The sequence below is a fragment of the Asparagus officinalis genome, chromosome 5, assembly GCF_001876935.1.
Source record: "Asparagus officinalis chromosome 5, Aspof.V1, whole genome shotgun sequence".
Taxonomy (NCBI): Eukaryota; Viridiplantae; Streptophyta; class Magnoliopsida; order Asparagales; family Asparagaceae; genus Asparagus; species Asparagus officinalis.
The window spans coordinates 24,213,622-24,234,256 of record NC_033798.1 but is presented as its reverse complement, the minus strand read 5'-3'; the positions used below and the strand labels follow the sequence as shown (position 1 = coordinate 24,234,256).

The following is a 20,635-nucleotide window of genomic DNA, read 5'->3' as shown; positions in this document are numbered from 1 at the left end:
TTCACCAAATTGGTCCTTTGTTTGAAAATTTATTGACTTCCAAGTGTGTGGTAACAAATAAAAATCTTTATGGAGAAACAAATAGCAAACTAATTGGTTAGCCAAAGAATTGTTAACTAAGCAACTAATCCTTGATTGGATATATAGATTCTACAAAGCCCACCGTAAGTGTAGGAGTGAAAGGGATAGGAAGAAAGGTGAGAATCATCCAAATTATGACCAATATGGAGTCAAACAAAGCTCTAGCCATGGAATTCTTGTAAGAAAATTTAGATACTTAAAAATGCATACACATATATGCATATACATGCATGTACATACATATCTTACAAACAAATGCATGTACAAATGCGTACATATGCATATACATGTGTGTACACTCTTATACATACACACACATGTACATATAAATACATACACGTATATATGTATATCACATGCATACCAATATTAAGTTTTCAAGAGCTTCGTAGAGTGAAGTTAGTTACACACCTATAACATTACACTTTTGCCCATCTATATCGTAAATCAAAACCGTTCATTATTATCTACATGTCATGAAATGTATGTAGATAAAAAATCACATGGCTTGAAATTTTTTATCCTATAATTCAAGCAACTCAAAATAACCAACATTTTAGACTGTTACAGACCATTCATTTTTAGGTTATTAGATGTATAACCTAGAAATATTTAATCTATGTGATTTTTTATCTCTATGAAGCTTTCAATGCATAGATCATAATGAAAGTGTAGATTGTTACTATGTATGGCCAAACATGTATTTTTATAGGTGTGTATAACTTAGTTACACCATGTGTGTATTATAACCCTACCCCCCTCCCACACACACACATACATATGCATGCGTGTTTGTGCACATGTGTATACCGATACCAATCATGAGTAGGCCTATTTTAGCCTTGATACGAAGCTAGCATGTGGGGAATGTAATATGAAAACTTTGGTGGATGGTCCACTTAAGTTGACATAAGTTTTTCTATGTGTGTGTGTGCGCGCGCGCTCTTTATAGCTATATCTTCTTCGTGGTTTACATGTATATCAAAGAATAGCAAAAAGTAAAAAATGAAAGCAAGAAAATAAAACAACGAAAGTTAAAAGAAAATAAATAAAGAGTAATACTACAAAGAGAACATAAAACACAAACTAGGTAGTAATATAAAGAGCAAACTTACATACTAGAATAACTTACAAAAACTGGTAGCTAGGAGATGAACTAGCCAGCACCAGAGTAGTCGTAGTACACACTTAACACACTCACACTCTTATCTTACAAAAAACTTACAAAAGAAAATTTACAAAGCAAAACACACACACAAACTTAAGAAGAAAAAGAAGAGAGGGAAACACTAAGTTCTTCTTTCTCTTTCTCTCCCGAATCTCGCTAACTTCATGACATTCTCCTCTATTTATAAAGCCCTTTTCTCCTTTTAACACTATTTGTAGATTCCCTTTCATGATGCATGAGACTCATAAAGATAATTTTTTTCAAAACCTATCATAAAATAGATCATTGAGACATTGTAGTATTTTCAGCCGGAATTGTTATTTTGTATGGAGTTTTTGATAGCTCCTCTTTTTAGCTGTGATTCAACATTGCATCAGAGTTTAACACTTTCTAACTGCTAAAATATATTCTTTTCAAATGATCGACTTATTTTTAAGTCATTAAGTATTAATCATATTTATTGTTTTACCATGATTTAATGGCATGTCAACATATTTTCCTATGAGTTATTGTTTCTGCTAGATCACTATCAATGGATGCACAACCTAGAGAATAAATTTCTTCTTCTTGATATTCTTTTGTTGCCATAAAACCGTCATATACCTTTCTTATCTCTTGACCAACTGGTGGATTACAATAGCTCATAGATGGGAAAACATGTGACATACCATTAAATCATGGTAAAACTCTAAATATGATTAATAGTTAACGACTTAAAAATAAATCGATCATTTGAAAAGAATATATTTTAACAGTTAAAGATGATAATCTCTGATTTCAATATTGAATCACAGTTAAACAGGGCAGCTATCAAAAACTCTAGACGAAATGACAATTCCATTTGAAAATGCTACATACAATGTACTGTCAAGATCTAAAATAGTCCTACTTAAATTATTTTACATGAGAAATTCATAACTATAAATCTTTCTCTTATTTGATTAATTTGTTTAGCAAATTGTTCATTTTTTTAAAGATAGACTAAACGAATCATATAAACTCTGATTTGCTTTTTTTTTCTTGAGCACATATGCTTTTCCAGAAATTGTTGATGAGCATATAAGCAATTGATTGAATATTCTATCTAACATACTACTCTGAGTAACACTAGAGTGAATTGCATTAGAGAAAAATTTATCCCTTTCAGATTCTTTAAAAAAACAACACATCTAGTTAGCACTGCTAATAGACAGGCTCTTAAAGCAAGATATAAACTTACTAATCCTTATATTTGCAACGGAGTTCTTAAAATCAGACCTTCCTTTGTTTTGTTTAAAGACCTTAAGCAATGTATTATTTTAGGAACTCTTTTTATTAATAATCTTAAGCCTTTTATTATTGATAATCATGGCATTCGTACAAATGCAGTCCTAATGTTTCTTTTTGGTTTAATAAAGAACCAGAAAATATTTTTAGATAATTGTCTATGCCTTACATTATAAAGAAAATTTATAATTATCCTTTCTAATATAGAAGATGAGATTAATAATCATCCAAAATATAGATACTTTGATATGCCTGTTCAAATGGATGAAATTATTTTATCTCTCTGCAAAGAAGAAATTGAAGATCTGAATAAAGATAATTTAACAAAAATTTCCTATGACAAGTATGGATTCTAGTGTTCTTGAAATATTATTTTTATAAATGTCAAGAGTTTCTTATTTTACGACGAAAAAAAATAAATACTTTTTTTAGAAAATTCTAAAGAATATTAAAAACAATTAGAAATAAGTTTTGGATATTTTAATGAAATATTAGACTCAAATAATCACTTTAGAAAATTTTGCAGGAGAAGGGTGCTTCATCAAGCTTCAAGCTCACAAGCTAAAAGAAAATTTCATCGCTCAAATCAAGCAACATATCGCTCAAACCAAGTGACATCTACTTGTTCAAATCAAATACATTTCTCGAAAGAGTTAAACTATTTCTATGATCCAGAATTACAATCCACTGAATATTTGCTCATCAATGATTTATAGAACATACATGCTCAGGAAAAAAGCAAATCAAAGCTTATATGACTCATTTAGTCCATCTCTCAAAAAAAAAGATGAACAATATGCTAAACAAAATAATTAAATATGAGAAAGATTTATAGATCTTTCAACCAAGATTAATTATCTCTATCCTTATAAGGTAGAATTAACATCTGATGAGATCTTAAAATTTCTTAATGTCCCAGAATATATTCAAGAAGACATCTGCAAAGAACGTCTAAACAGAGACGTTATGGTCAAAATTATATATTTTGCCTCGGGATATTCAAAATTTTATCAAAGAAAAGGTAGAAGATAATAATATTATTCTATCTCTAAACGAAAACAAGGATTTCACGATTCTTATAGAAAATAACTCTCTTAGATATGCTGTTAGTCTTCATGAATTTCCTACATTTATACCTCAGATAGATATTCTCTCAAAGTTGAGAATTATTATCCAATGAGGTTTAGAGGATTACCCGCCATTGTCCAGACAGTCATCTTCCTATCACTAATAAGTCTTGTAAATCTTCAATTCAATATTATTGCTATATTACAGGAGATTACTATAGTCTCAGGACTTCATTCCTACTCTCAGTTCCGTGAAGAATGCTATGATGTAGGGTTGGATCGTTTCTAAACTATCATCCACTTTTTCAAAAGACTTGAATATTTGATTGAGGATAATGTATATTATACGGCAGATGGGCTTAGAACCATATGTGCAAATATTAATATGGGAGAAGTTTCTCGCAAGCGAAACAAAGACGGTCATAGAACAATGGAGGACTAACCGACCAATTGGTTCAGAGACGAGAAGTATATGATGTTAACAAAAGAATATTAAGAAGAAATTCATTCTCTAGGTTGTGCATCCATCGATAGTGATCTAGCGAAAACAATAGCTCATAGATGAAAAAACATGTGACATACTATTAAATTATGGTAAAACTCTAATATGATTAATACTTAACGACTTAAAAATAAGTCATCTTTGGGAGTCTCATACATCATGAAAAAGCATCTACAGATAGTGTTAAAAGAAGGAAGGGACTATAAATAGAGGAGAATGCCATGAAGTTAGTGGAGGTTTAGGAGAGAGAAGAGAGAAAACTTAGTGTTTCTGAGTGTTTGTAAGATAAAAGTGTGTTAAGTGCATTATTAGTACTCCGGTGCTGGCTAGCTCATCTCCCAACTACTAATTTGCATAAGTTGTTCTGATATGTAAGTTTGCTCTATATAAATATTACTATCTAGTTTGTGTTTTATGTTCTCTTTATAGTATTGTTCTTTACTTATTTTCTTTTAGCTTCCATTATTTAATTTCTTGCTTCTATATTTACTTTTTACTATTCTCTGATATACATGTAAAAAAAAACTTGGTTGTATCAAAGCTAAAATGATTCTGATCACGATTGGTATCAAAGCCAAGTTAACCGGTGGAGGAGGCGAACAGCTGTAAGTAAAACATATCTATAGCCCTCTAGTGTATATCCATACTTATTGTTATGGCATGTGTGTGTATATGTACATATATATTCATAAGGAATATGGGTATACTCGGTACCAAGCATCAAATGGTGTTTTGTAGTTATATGACCACTTACCATCCAGTCATTTAATGGGTGAGTAATCTAGCTCAGACCATTTTTAGGTAGGCACATTTAAATATGTGCATGAGAAGCATCCGTGTCACTATCAAGCATCAATTTTATGCATGGTACAAAATATACTCATCTCTCTATGGGGCTGTTTGGTAGGCTACAACTGAGAGCTTTGAAACTAAAGTTGAATGCAACTGTGCTGTTTTAGCCTAGTTGCAATCAACTGTTTGGTTTGTTGCACCTCCCGAGTTGCTTGCAAATTAGCCCTCAGTTACAGTAGTTGAGTTGCATCAAAATCAGCTGCAAGTCATACTTGTAAAAATGAACTAGAAGGTTATCTAAGTTGCAACCGTAGTTGCAACTTATCCATCCCCAACCTAAAAAAAATCCTGACTTTCCTTTGCTCCATTTTCTTCTCTATGTTCATAAGGAAAAAAAAGCATCTCTCTATATGGGTGATTTCTCAAGTGAAGATATATGGGTGAATTCTCAAGTGAATCTTCAGCTTTCCGCAGAGGATCCATGTCAAAGTCTTATCTTGAGCTCATCTTCTTCTCTTCTGTGCTTGGCGTTTTGTATCAGAGCTCAAATATTTTGCCTATCTTGACAGAGACGAACTTTGGTTGTACTTGGCAGGAATTGAAATATCTCGAAAATCAAGGGTTTTAACATCAATCCTCAAAGTTTCAGGGGTTATTTCTTCAAAAAAGGTCAGATATTGTTATTGTTTTTAAAAGCTTTTCTTGCTTTTGAATTTTTTGTAAATTTCTGGCCGATGTTTAGGATGAAAATGTAGATTTGGGAATTCTATGGTAATGGCTAATTCATAATAGTTTTTTTCTATTTTCATGCTAATTTCTTTCTAATTAATGCTGATTTCATTCATGGCATGTCAATTGATACCACTTTTACTAATTTATGCTATTATATGCTGATTTAATAGTAATTAATGCTTTAATTCATGCTAATTTCTTGTAATTCATGGTAGGAAATTTATGTTATTCTTGTCATAGCTAAAGTCATCCTAAGTCGTGCTCTCTTCATGCTAACTTCTAGCTATTTCCTTCCTAATTGATTTTGATATCATTTATCGCAGAGCAAAAAAAATTTGAGAAAATTTATGGTAGATCAATTGATACCCTACCTAATCTAAGTCCATGTTAATTTCTTGTAATGTATGATAGAAATTTAAGACTATTATTTTCAGATTTATACTAACCAGATATAGGCCTAAAATTCTTCTAAGAAAATAAAGAATAGTGGCTGAAATTTTGTAACCATTTTAGATAATCTCATGTATGATTGTTTATGGGTATTTGTAGAGCTATCCAAACGGGCCGGCCTGGCCCAAATTTCCGCGTTTGGGTCAGGCAAAATGCCTAGCCCAGACATAGACCCGGGGTGCCCAGGTCGGGCCCGTTCCGAGTCTGGGAAGGCCCGGATTTTCTTTTTTTAATTTTTTAATATTTTTTCTAAAAATAATTAAAAAATTAGATTAATCTTATTATATCTATATAAGTAAGTATTAGTATACACTTACATATTAGGATACAACAATTTATTATATGTAAGTATATATAAGTATACATTAATGACCATATCATACTATAATTATATATAGTATACATTAGAAAAATATATGCAAGTATATATAAGTATACATTAATGACAATATATACATAAAAATATATGTAAGTATGCATTAATGATAATATCATACTATAATTATATATAAAAAATAAAAAATATATACTACATATAAAATTAAAACCCGAGCCGGCTAGGCTCAGGTCGGGCTTCACCACCTCGTCCTGGACCCGAGCCCGGAGCCCAACCGGCCCTACTTTTCCGGGCCTTATCCGAGCCCGGGCAGGGTTCAGGCCCAATAGGGTCCGGGCCCAGGTCAATCCCGAAGCCTATTTAGACAGCCTTAGGTATTTGGAGTACATAATGATATATGAAAAGGAAAGTTATAGAAGCTCACTGCAATTTATTTCATTGACTAATTTGATTTTTTTCCTTATAGATGGAAAGTAATTTAAATTTGACACTTGATCCTGAAGATGATGAAATAGCCACATATATAGTTGTATCATGTGCATTTTTTGATATGTAATGGATGGAAGCCAATGAGGAAATATTAGATGAAACAGTTCCTCGAATAATTAGGGATGCCAATAGATATATTTATTTGCACAGAATACTTTAGGATTCAGATGTGAACTGTGTAAAGATGCTTAGATTGACAAAGCAACATTTTCTAAATTTGTGTGATAAATTGCAAAGTAGTGGATTACTTACAGACAACAATCATGTAACTATAAAGGAACAAGTTGGCATGTTCTTACATACTATATAGGTCACAATGTTCATAAGAGTGATATGTCACAGTTTCATAAGATCCGGCAAAATTGTTAGTAGATATTTCAAGGAAATTTTACATTTCATTGGAGAATTGAACAATGAATACATCAAGGGGCCAAGTAGTACAACACATCCGAGAATATCTTCAAGCTCTAGATTTTAGCCTACTTTAAGGTAAAATTAGCTTTTTACAATTTAATTTTATTAGTCAATCATGAATTATAATGCTAAATATTGAAGTGTTATTAGGATTGTGCTTGTGCATTAGATGGTAGCCTTTCGCGGTAAGAAATCATATCCTACTCAGAACATTATTCGTGCCATTGAATTTGATTTGAAAATTACTTATGTACTTGCTAGTTTGGAAGGCTCCGCACATGATGTACTACTATTAAAAGATGCTACTGAATGACCAAATGGTTTAAAGATACCTTAAGGTGAAAATAAAATGTCCAAACTTGGTTTATAATTTTAATAAGATGTTTGACTAAAATTAATATTTAATTTTAGGAAAATACTATCTTGTGGATGCCGGTTACTCAACAAATGCTAGGTTTATCGCACCATATCGTGGAGTTCGGCACCATATTCGTTAGTTTAGTGATCATTCATCCATAGACTACACGGAATTATTCAATCTTAGATATTCATCATTACGTTCTTTTGTAGAGAGAGCCTTTGGTTCCTTAAAGGTCGTTTCATAATACTAGCATCAAGCCCTTTTTCCTCTTTTCAAGCCCAAGTGGACCTTATACTTTGTTGTTGTATTTTATATAATTTTGTCATTTCAAATGGTGGAGATGAGTTGGTTCTTTTTGAAGAAGAATGGATTAACCACAACTATTCTCAAAGTGGACAATCAACGAGAGAGCAAAGAGATGAGGCGAAAGAATGGTTGCAAAAGCGTGAGCTAATAGCCTAAGAGATGTAGGCCAAAAGAAGAGTGTAACAATATGTAAAAATATATAATGTTTAAAAATATATTTTTTGTCTTGTACTATATTATCTTTTGATTTTTTGTATAATTTTATTCTTTCACAGGTATTTAATGGATGGTTCCCAAGAAACAATTGAACAAAGTAGAGAATCAAGTCGGCGAAAGAGTGCAAAACTAGTTGTTTCGAAATGGAATGCAAATGTTCATTGGAAACCTCAATGGCCAAAATCATTAATTTTATTTTTAATTGAACAAGTACGTGGAGGATGCAAAGTTGATAAGGGCAAGATTTTAAATATCGGATGTCGGGTTCATGTCGCTCGGCCAAAATTCATGTTGGATAGCGGAAATCAGGGATATATCGGGGGACATGAAAAAAATATCGGATTGCCATATCGGATAGGTTGATATAATATCATAAATGGAATCTTCACATACTTGATAATTATATTGTCTAAACATATGAAAAAGTACATATGAGAAGGTCTTCATTTTCACAAGCAACCACCAAGTTTTTGCTTTTGCATAGAAAACCAAATAGACACTAGAACAGCTTAACTGCATATGTTTAGACAATTCTTATTAAAGTATAATAATTATCCAGAATATAAAAATTACTAATACAATTCTTTATACACAACTTTATTTATTAATGTAAAGATTTATTAATTGTTCAATTTAAGAATTTATATTATTATAAAAGTCACTTCATAATTTTACACTCAAAGAAAAAGATTACAAAAAAAATGTTCACATACAAAGCGCGTGCATTATACTAGTAGGAACAAAAAGAAAATTCTACTGAAATTAAAAATTAAACTCGTAATTGTTATTCTAAACTACTTAACTGCATCAACTAACAATTGCAGGATTTTTATTATATATATATGTCATTTCTCCAAACAAGAAACTAGTAAAACCGAAGTATATGTGCACCTAATACAAATAAATTTATGTGTTCTTATAGCCTTCCATTATAAAGAAAACAAATGCAATAACAAGTAATTAAAACCTACAACAAGCACCCATATGGGTAGTGGATGGGAAACAATGTGAAACTTTACATAAATAGAAGGTGAAAGATATTGCAAATCATATGATTTCAACATGTCAATGTGAAACCGATATTTCTGAATTTTGGCCGATATTTGATGGCCGAAATGTCGCCCGATATATCCGCTATTTTCCGACATGTCCCCGACATGACCTCAAAAACGCCATACGCATTAAATTCAATAATTTCGTGGCGGCTAGGCTCCGAATCCGCAATATCGCCCGCCATGTCCGACATGGCGGCCGATATTTAAAACACTGGATAAGGGGTTCAAAGCTCCTCTTTACATTGCTGCAACAAAGCATATTAACAAATAATTTGGAACCAATATTACCGATACTAATGCCTACAATCATTGGAGGACCCTAAAAACAAGATGAGTTAGAATTCAAAAGCTGAAGGAGATGAGTGGATTTCGATGGGATGAAGACAACAAAGTCATCCTAATTGGTCAGGATGAATACTCTACATATATTGAGATAATTGATAAAATTTAAATAATACATATATTGAGATAATTGATAAATTTAAATAATCCATGACCTCAATAATACAAATCTAATATTTATATTTGTGTCCTAAAACTTTTACATTGGCAAATTCAAAAGACGGCTATTTCTTAATAACTCATCCAGTTCTATGAAGAAATGAGGTTGATATGCGGAAACGATCATGCATCAGGAAAGTTCACTAGGGGTAGTAATGAACCTATTAGCTTACAGGACATAGAGGAACTAATGGAGGATGCTAATGATATGATGGAAGATATGGATACAACTTGATGTCATGTCGGAAATGGCAATGGGCATTCGTGGAGTCTCAGAGGTTATATTGAAGAAACACGAAGCTGAAAATGAAAGAGCAAGGAAGATAATCGAAGAGTTGGGAAAGCTTCAAGGTTTTGACCAAAGTGACCTAAATAAGGCTTGCGACTTTCTAATGGAGTAATCTTCCATCGTGGCAGGTTTTCTTTGGTGATGTCATGAACAAAAGGTAATCTAGATGAACTACTTTCTAGTGAAAACTGCACAAGTACACTCTAATCTTGCATGTTTGATGTTGTTTTGAGAACTCCTAATACTTGGATGATTGTAATAATTTAATTATGAGACTATGTTATGTTTATTTTGGATGACTGTAATATCATAATTACTTTTCAGCCCTTATACTATTTATGCCTTTTTCATTACGTTCAATTGTATTGTATGCTTGTTACTTATTTTTTAAGTGGAGCTGAGTGGGTCCTGTTTAAGCCTTCCTCCAAGATATATTGAGGTAATTAATCGCATTGCATCAATTATACAGTTTTACATATTTAAGCCTTCTTCTTAACTAAGCTATTTCTCAAAGTTTTGCAGTATCTCGACTGCGAAAATACATGAGGTGGTGAAGAAAGAAATGAAAAAAAAAGAAACTGATGTTTTTTCACTTTGGGCGAAGCTGGAACATTGTGTAATTTCTCTTGTTTAGTAGTCTATTGAGACAATAGCGACTGTAATTTTCTAATGAGAGCGATTTCATACTTCAACTCTTGATATACATGGATGTAAAATAAATAATGTAGCGACCTAATATTTTCTGAAAGAGGTTCATTCAATTCTCAAATTTGGTTATTTACAAATTTTAGTATGCAATTTCAAATTTTTGTGAAATAACATGAATATATTTGTGTACGTATAGCATTCTTCTATTTTTAGATGAATTTTATCTTTATATTGTGTAATGTATTATAAGTGAACATAGGTTGCAACCAAGAAGTTGCAAGTAAAAACAAACACTTGCAACTGCAATTGTAAGTGCAAGTTGCAAGCTTTTAAAGTTGTAGCAAACAGCTGCAACTCCAGTTTCAAGCAATAGTACCTGCAACAACCTTAGTTGCAATGCAACTAAGAGTTACATGCAACTCTTAGCTGCATTGCAATTGCAGTTGCGAGCAACCAAACAGCCCCTATATACACACACACGCACACATATATATATACATGCATATACGTGCGCGCGCGTAGGGTAGGGTTACAATACACACATGATATTACTAAGCTAGTTGCACACACATGTAAAGGTACATATTTACCCATCGATATTATAAATTAGAACTTTTGAATGTTACCTACTTGTCATCAAATGTATGCGGATCAAAAGTCATGTGGTTTGGAATTTCTAATCCTATAATTCAAGCAACTCAAAATATAATCGACATAAGAGATTGTTACTAGCCCGCTCATTTCTAGATCATTATATGTATAAAGTGGAAGTATTTAATTTATGTGAGTTTTTTTTATCTCCATAAAGTTTTGAATAAATAGATCACAATGGACGGTTCAGATTTATAATATCGATTGGCAAATGTGTATTTTTACAGGTGTGTAACTAAATTAGTTACACCCTATGTATTGTAACCATACCCACACACACATATATGGGTAGAGTTACAATATAGTCAGGGTGTAAAAAGTGTGGTTTCACCTTTTTCCACCATTGAATCTTAACCACCATTGAATCTTAAAGATGATGAACATGAATATATTGTAGCTATTATATTAGATTCATTTTGATTTAAATATTCTATTTCCTTTTTTTCACATGACATTTATTTCCCTTATAACTTTATCATTTTTCTTTTTGAACCATACTTATTTCTCTTCTAAACTTCATGTTTATTATTTTCATTGCTTGTGTGTAATTCAAAGTATTTTAATTTTTTGCGCGTAGGTCCAGCCTTCTTTTACATCACCACCACGCTACCTTAGCCACATCAGTCGAGAACATAAGAAAATATAGAACTTGTAAAGATCTAGTAACAGGGTTGCTGCAATTGTCATTGTCCAAAAGAAAATAGGATTTCTATGATACACGAGTATTGTTATCTAACCATTTCCACTTAAGCTAGTGACCCTCTATACATCATCATTTTGTTAAGCTTTTTGGATCTGTCGTTTTATTCATTGTCGAAGACAGACGAAGAAAAAGTAGGTCGGACCGCGAAGATGTGAAAAATAAAATTAATAGACATAAAAGTTTTAAGTAAAATAAATTTGCTTTGGAAGTAAAAGGAAATTAAAAAACTTAAAAGGAAAGACAATTAAAAAAATCTCACAAATCTCACAAGATCTTGAAGTTGATTGATGCAAGGTTATCGAGGTGCGTGTGCCAGGCATGCCCCAGGCGCGAGGCGCTGCGGCCTGCAACAAATGCGCTCTGCACTAGAGATGGGGCGCTGTAGGCACGTGTGTGCGCCTAGTGGGCGCATCAGGCGCACCGCCTTAATGCACCTGGTTTAGGGCTTGGACTAAAGCGAGTTTCGGGTTGAAAGCGGGGTTCGAGTCTTGATTTTCAATAAACCTTTATGCTTTAGGGTTCTCCTCTCCTCAAACTCTCACAGTGGTTGCTCCTCTCCTCAAACTCTCACTGTCTCACTCCTTGACCCCAGCCCGCCAACCGACGACGCCGACTCCGACCGTCGCCGCCAACCAATATTCAGGTTAGTTTTTTTTAGTTTTCCTCTTTTCTTATTTTCTTATTTTTTCTTTTTGAAAATAATTTATATGATTACATATTTACATCATGTAATAGACTATTTTTTCCATATTAGACTCTTTTTGACAACTTTTATTTATGCAAAACCTTCACTTAGTTGTTAATCACTTGACTGTTAATTACATAATTGTTCACTTCACAGTTTTGACATTGAATATGAAGATTTTCTAATTAGAAAATAGGAATACAATATGAATATACATATTTAATGAATGGATTATGAATATTTATTTTTTTTCGTAGGTTTTTGCTCATATTGAATATTATCTTACATTGTGATTTGTGGAAACTTATGAACTTCTCTATGTGATGCTAATTAAGACTCTTTCGTGATTTAGTAGGTGAAATTATATTTCTTAGTCTTTTTATGTGATAATTTTTAAACATGTTGCTTATATACTTTTTTGCCTTATGTTGAAAAATATTAGTTTGAGTTATGTGCCTCAATTCAGTGAGGCGGACGCCTCGTTGTGCGCCTTGCGCATGGTGCGCGTAAGAGACCTTTGCACCACGCATTGTGCCTTGTGCCTCGATAACACTGGATTGATGTTCACCAACCTTAAAATCCAATGGTGAAGAAAGGTGCGTGTAACTGAGATAGTTACACCCTGTGTGTGTGTGAGAGAGAGAGAGAGAGAGAGAGAGAGAGAGAGAGAGAGAGAGAGAGAGAGAGAGAGAGAGATTTTGTGTGTTTGTGTGCGCTTGTGTGCATGTGTGTGTGTCTGTGCAATTTTTTCCTTGCGGTATGTAACAGAAATTTGTGAGCCAAATCTGTTAAAAAAAAGGTTAAGAGGAGAGAATGATACTTAAGGATGCATGTGTTGATTTAGATATTGATATATGGAAAGTTTGATTAAAGAAGCATGCTTTCAATTGTGAAATGCTTTTATTAAAAGAAGTACTCATACTTGCTCTCACCCGGGAGACTACTATAGTTGAAGTACTCCATCTCGTTGAACTCTTGACTAGGCATTAGCTCTATGCAATTGACTCCAAGCTCCTACAAGTTGAGAGAAGAAAACATGCTGGTTACTTTAACTACTTCATTCAAAAGTTTAAATTGTTGATTGTGCACCAAAATTTACAAAACTAACTACCACAGTCATTCACGTGGATTGTTTAGATCTTGAGGAAACAACTTCATGTAAAATTGCTCAGGAAGGGAAAATACAGAAAAGGAGTAGATAAACATAATAAGGTTTGAAATAACTATTACTTGAAACATGATGTCTTGATACCATGTCATGTAACTGAACAAGCAACAGTTAATAATAATCAGAATTATATATAATGCCTAAAAGGTGATACCCAATCCTTGATTGACCTCATTAGTCATTTCCAACATATAATTGCTCACTTTTGCATGAACTTTACAGGCCATGGAAGGTGACTCAAGAAACACAAAACCATTCTTGTCAAACTACATATGCTCGATTCTTGTTTTGTTTTTATCCCACGGGACGTTCCTTTAAAATACCTGTTATCTTAAGGTGAAAATTTTTACATATTCTTTTGACGTCCATAATCCAAATCAAAAGTTCAACTTTTGTGTAAGGCATTTTGATCAATAATTATTGTCAGTCAGATTCAAGTTAGTTGACATGATCCAATTTTTGTCATCACTGTCATCAAGAAGGATGTTTATCCGAGTCTGTTCCAGTCAAATGTTAAGGTCAGATTAACAGTGGTTAAGTTGATCAAACCCAAGAATCAGTTCAAGCTAGAAAGGTACCGGATTAGATAAGGACAAGAACGTGTCCGGTGGTGGGAGATGCTGCTAAACTAATCAAAACCTCCCATTGAAGATTCTCTCGGTTCAGAGGGAAGAGGGTGGGAGGGGTATAAAGAGAAGAAGAAAGAAAGAAACTGAAACACACAAACAAAAACACAAAGAAACTTATTGCACAGACAATATAGACGAAGCTGTTTTCTTTAGTAATGCTGCTAGCATAATGATCATGCCAGTCATGCAACCACCACTAATCATGTGGGCAAGTAAGCCCAAGTGTTGCCAACTTGCATTAGCATCCATAAGAGCTAAATATCTGAACTTCTTGTTATTACACCTTAGAGTTATATGGCACATTTATATAGAATATGAATTAGTTACAAATCAATACATTTAAAAAAACGTATCTATCTATAAGCCTTTATACATCTTTAAGTGCCAAGGTGTAGCATAGGTGAAACAGACAACTAATAGATGCTAATAACGGTGGATACAAGATATGAACCAGAAAAATTAGTCCCCAAATCTTGATTTTTTGAAATTAACCCTCAAATATTTAAGGTTTTTAAATAAGTCGCTGTTTTGAGTTCAGTCCTTTCTAGTTGCAGCTGGTTGAAAGATCTGGGGACATATTTAAAAATACTTAAAAAACTTGTGGGAGTAATTTCAAAATATCAAGATTTAAGGGACTAATTTCAAAACACTTAAAGATTTGGCGGATGAAGATTTGGGGGACTAATTTCAAAAATGAAAGATTTGGGGAGGGGCTAATATCGGAAAAAACCTATTAATTTTCAATAAGCTTACATTCTAAAAAGTAAAAACCTTCGAATGATGACATGTCACAATATACATGTACCTTTAGATGATCCAACTTGTCTATTGCTCCAAGGTAAGTTCCTGGAAAGTCCGTCTTACTTGAATCATGTTTCGTGTAACCCCTTATGTGCATCTCGTAAATAATCAGATCCTTTTGAGGATACCGTAAAGGTAAATCTCCTTCCCAGTCAAACTGAAAAACAGAATGAATAATATTGAAATATGCTGCAATTATAATCCACTACTTTATCAGGTTTGCATAATAAACTATCAAGCAATACTAATTTTTTAACCTCTTTTTATGATTTTTTTCCAGATTCGTGCCACTATAAGTAAATAATAAAGGTACATGAAGAACATTTAGAAGGCAATTCAATTTCCTACTAGCATTTTTGGGATGAGAGAATTTGAGGCAGTATCATGAAATATGTCACGGTACCTCTAGCAAACAATAGTAAACAGAAGTCATTAATCATCCATGTTAAAATTTTCAAATTTGAAAAGAATCTATTTCTTAAGGGAGAGAACATATGAAAACTATGAACATAAGAATAAAGACAAGCAGACTAAGGTAACTGCATCAAGGGTAGTGAGCCATGCTCCATTTCTCACAGGATGTCAATGTCCTTTTATGGCACGTGTGCAGTCATCAGGGTGTTAAGAATGGGATTCAACTGGTGATGTAAAGGAGCACACATGAGTAAACGAAAGAATGTCAACGAAGGGGTAAAAGTATCTGAGGGGCATTAGTATTCCACGGGTGAGATAAAGGAGCATACGAATAAATGTAAAGATTGTTCAAGAAGGGGTGAAAAACACCTGAGGGGCATTAATACTCCACTGGTGATGTAAAGGAGCACACATGAGTAAATATAAAGAAAGTTGAAGAAGGGGCAAAAGATATTTGAGGGGCAATAGTATATCAGACTTTTCCAGTTGTTTTCATATTTCTTTTATAAATTAACCTTTTTGTTTTCATATATACCATGTCTATAAGAAGGTTAATGAGTTCATTTACTTTTACATACATTTCTTTTCTTTCTTTCTTTTTCTTTTCTAGTACCAACCTTGGTATACAAGTAAGTTTAAGGTAGCAAAATGGTTAAGTGATCTATGTTACTTTTACTTACAGGAGATTTGTCTGAACCTGTGTAGAGATGATGAACATCTGAGTACATCAACTATAACACTTCGTCTGGTATGCGAGAACCAAGTGAAGTGAGAATTGAGTGAAGCAAGAAATGGAATGAAATTAATGTGAAAATGGACTGCTCCATTTCATTTTCACATTTTGGTGGAACTCCAGAATGAAGTGGGAATGATCATATTTGGAAGTTATGTTTTTTTTAATTCCCACTTAAATGGGAATGCTCATGCCCTACCATCTCATTGGGAATGACATTCCCACATAAATTGGGAATTGATGAGAAGTGGGAATGAGATTACTAGCTTCCAAGTCAGGTTTGTACCAGGGAATAAGAAGTGGGAATTTAAATTTCATTCCGACTGATTCCTATGTACCAAACGAGGCATAATATGTTCCCTGATTATTTAAATCACTACCGCTTGTAGACCTTTTATGTACATACTGTTGAGAATACTAACATGGACAATTGATATCCCGAGAAGATTGTCAAGAAGTTATGCAGGATTTACAGAAAAAGTGATGTACTCTAGTGGAGGACAGTCATGATAAAGAATTGCATCCCCTATAAATAAAATGATTGGAAAGCATGCCAACTTTTAACATATAATTCTTCCAGAGTGAATGCTTTTATACAGTAGGATATACTGGAAGTATGAAGGAAACCCGAAACCATAGGTGCAGTTGGACGAATATGTCAATTGGCAAATTCAAACAGATGAACAATAGAGAAAATAATGTCCAATCATTTCAGGAATCATGCAATTTTGTGTATGGACTGTACCAAGGACAAATGTAGTTCAGAAACATCTGTTAAAAAAATAGCATTTATCCAAGCCTCCTTAAAACAGGAACTGAAGGTTGTATTCCCCAACTCTAGGGAGTCACCAAAACTCTAGAAAAATCTACAAATTATATTCATTAGGTTATCTGACAGGCTACAGTATAGTTACGCAGCAATTCTCTGCTTACTTCTTTTTTTGGGTTATCCAGGTTACAGGCTTGATCTTCCACCATTTTAACGTTCTTTCATTCTGAATATAACTGACTGTAGCAAATCATAAATCCATAGCTAAAAGAGGACAATAACTTCATTTACTTATGGTTCCATCAAGGTTGAGCTTTTTTTTTAAATTACCTTCAATACACTTGTAATGGAAAAACACGCAACTTTCCCCAGAATTGTTTACAAAAAAGAATTTTTTTTTTCTGGAAGCATATTCATGAGTCTGTCTTTACAATAGATTTTCAAAAGTTTATGGCTGTATACCTCATACATCACCAAAAGCTTTCCATGATAAATCTCATTTAAAAACTTGCTAGATTTTTAGTTTAAAGATCAGCAGAAAGATATATTAATAGCTTAGATTCTGACAACTTTAGCATGCTACATGACATCAATAATGGAAACTAACTGTACAAGATACTAAAGACAAAAGTGTGAAAGGATTTAAGCACCTAAAATAGAAAGAATGCACGCATAGAAATATATAGGATATAAGATAGGCAAATATATCAGTAACTGATAGTATCAATAATCAGTACCTCATTGTCAGACAGCGGTATCATACCAGCCATCTGAGGCCAACAATTGCCATCTGGTCCCAATGCACCATATTCACCTCTGCTGATGACCGCCTGAGAATTAAAAGAATGCTTTAATTACCTCATTGAAGCATGTTAGTACAATTTGCACTAGATTACAAACTTACAAATTGTTGCGACAAACTGAACAGATGTCAGTCTCTTAAAAAAAGAGGATTTTCAATTTAGTAAACAGAAATTTGCTAACCACCTTTGCATAAGGATCCAGCAACACACGAGACTTGTCAAAATAGTGTCCCTCCTCAGGACAAAACTTCCCATCAAACTTGTACCCATACAACATATCCTTCAGTTCACCTTCCAGGAAAATATGCCAAACATAACCAGTCTTGTTGATCAATGGATCAAGAGGAATCTCCTCAGTGACTATGTTCTGTACCAAAAAGTGGGAGGATCAGGAATGAAACATGTGAAATAAATTGCAATTCACATGCAAAAAAATTTGCAATTCAGTAAACCAAAACACAAACCTGAGTTTATTAGATTTTAAAATTACAAGGCAGCATCATAGAGGCCCTCCAAGTTTGTTCTTTTGATTGATTTAGAAATTAAGTGTATTTAGAAGTATAGAGAATTTAAGACTGTATTATCAGCACTGAAGAATCACTGACTACCAAATATGGGTGCCCAACCATTACAATCATTTTTTTTTTCAATTAATTCTTCTGAGGGACAGTTCCTCACAGTGTGTTCACTTTATGTTGTTCAATTTAACATTTTCTGCCAAGTTTAATTTCAAAAGAACAATTTGGGTTTATAGCAAAGTAAACCAGTCACACAAAAAAATAATTGTGATAATTTTGACTAGAATCACGAATATCAATTTAAAAATGTACCAATCTTTTTAATTTAAATAACCTAAGCTTTTTCACAAATAAATCCAGTGGCAAGTGAAATTCAAAACCAATACTTTAATCAATAACAGGCAAGCCAAATCAAGGAAAATCATCAAAATGCAGTTAAATAAACAAAATACCGCCTTCAAATCCGCGATGGTGAAAAGGCACAACGTAGCCGACGACGCCCCACGAGAAAAGATCGCAAAGTTGACACCACCATCACAGGTTGTAGCACCAAAAGGCGCAGGCTTTCCTGCAAGAACTCTGATCTCCGCCGACCTAGGCTTTTGGGCCACCGGCCTCTCTACTTCTCTAACCCCTCCAGTGCTACTCGCATTACGAACTAAAGATATTGTTCTATCGAAATTCACAGAAAACTCCAATAAATTGCACCTTCCCTCTCCTCTAGGGTTCACTGGAGGGCTCCATTCGCTCTTTCGAGCACTAGATTTTGGGAGACTCAGCAAGATCGAAGCATTCCTAACCGATTGCATCACTGATCGGAGACCGAAAACTAAGAAATGGGATGAATTTGGGGATAATTTAGCGGGAATCGGAAAATTGAAAGATTAGGGTTTTGAAGAACTCCATCCGCTCTTAAGATCGCTGGATTTGAGGATACAGCAAGATCAAAGAGAGGTTATAACCAATTTGGGATAATTTAGTGGGAACTGGAAATTTTGGAGTTTTAGGGCTTTGGAAGAAAAAAAAAAGTCCCCAAAACAGAGAGAGATTCGAGTGTACGGAGGCGAGGTACAAATTGGGAATATTTATAGGGATCTGTTCCCGCTCAAACGGTTTATTGAGCACGCGGACGTTTAGAGCCATAGACGCCGCTTTCCTTCTGCATTTCATTATCTATCATAGTTTTTTTCTCTCTCTCTCTCTCTTTTCTTTTTTCCTTTTTTTTTCGTGTTCTTTTGAAAGGGTGGGGTGGGTTTTTTTTTTTTTTTTTGGTTTCCGGCGGTTGAGAGTTTCTGAGGAACCGTCCAAATTGGGGGGGTTTTTTTTTTTTTTTTTGGTTTCCGGCGGTTGAGAGTTTCTGAGGAACCGTCCAAATTTAATTGGTTTGAGGTATTTTAAAGAAAGAATTCAACATTGGGCAAACAATAGGGTATTTAAGTGAGACTATTTATAAACTTTAGAGCATTTATATGCAACATTGAGCAAACAATATGGCATCAAACGTGCAATATTTTAAAACTTCGGGGCACTTATGTGCAAGACTTTAATACTTCGGGGCACTTACGTCAGACGGATATGAGAGATTACTCTCTCATATGCAAAGAGGGGGGGGGGGGGGGGGGGGGGGGGGGGGGGGGGGGGGGGGGGGGGGGGGGGGGGGGGGGGGGGGGGGGGGGGGCCCGCCGCCCGCCAAAAAAATTGTTGCCCCCCCCCCCGCCCCCCCCCCCCTTTTTTTTTGTTAGTTTTTCAAAAAAAAAAAATAGGGGTTTTTTTTTGGGGGGGGGGGGGGGGGCAAAGACTTTAATACTTCGGGGCACTTACGTCAGACGGATATGAGAGATTACCTCTCTCATATGCAAAGGAGCGGCTGCACCTCAGCAAATATATGGGTTTGAGGGTCCCCCCCCCCCCCCACATTCTAGGTTTACTCATTATATACACAAATTAGTTTAAGGGTGGTAATTTATGACCCGACCCATCAACCCAATCTGATCTGACCCGTTTATAATAGGTATGGATCAAGTTATATGGGTCGCGTCATAAATGGTCAATCCGAATTGACCTATTGATTAGATGGGCCAATTAGG

General features: G+C 34.1%; 1 protein-coding gene across 3 annotated transcripts in view; it reads right to left on the bottom strand.

Moving 5' to 3' along the window:
- The window catches only part of LOC109840905 (isoamylase 1, chloroplastic), a 31,188-nt gene extending 11,474 nt beyond the window's left edge, over positions 1-19,714 (bottom strand). For 2 of the 3 annotated variants that reach the window (XM_020409732.1, XM_020409734.1), the window contains exons 1-5: positions 19,001-19,713; positions 18,215-18,397; positions 17,965-18,057; positions 15,316-15,468; positions 13,636-13,727 (exon numbers count right to left, since the gene is read on the bottom strand). In XM_020409732.1, coding sequence (XP_020265321.1) covers positions 13,636-13,727; positions 15,316-15,468; positions 17,965-18,057; positions 18,215-18,397; positions 19,001-19,357 — 878 coding nt within the window. In that variant the 5' untranslated portion in view covers positions 19,358-19,713. Of the gene's footprint in view, positions 1-13,635; positions 13,728-15,315; positions 15,469-17,964; positions 18,058-18,214; positions 18,398-19,000 lie in introns of all 3 variants that reach the window. The other variant, XM_020409733.1, reaches the window with a different exon arrangement.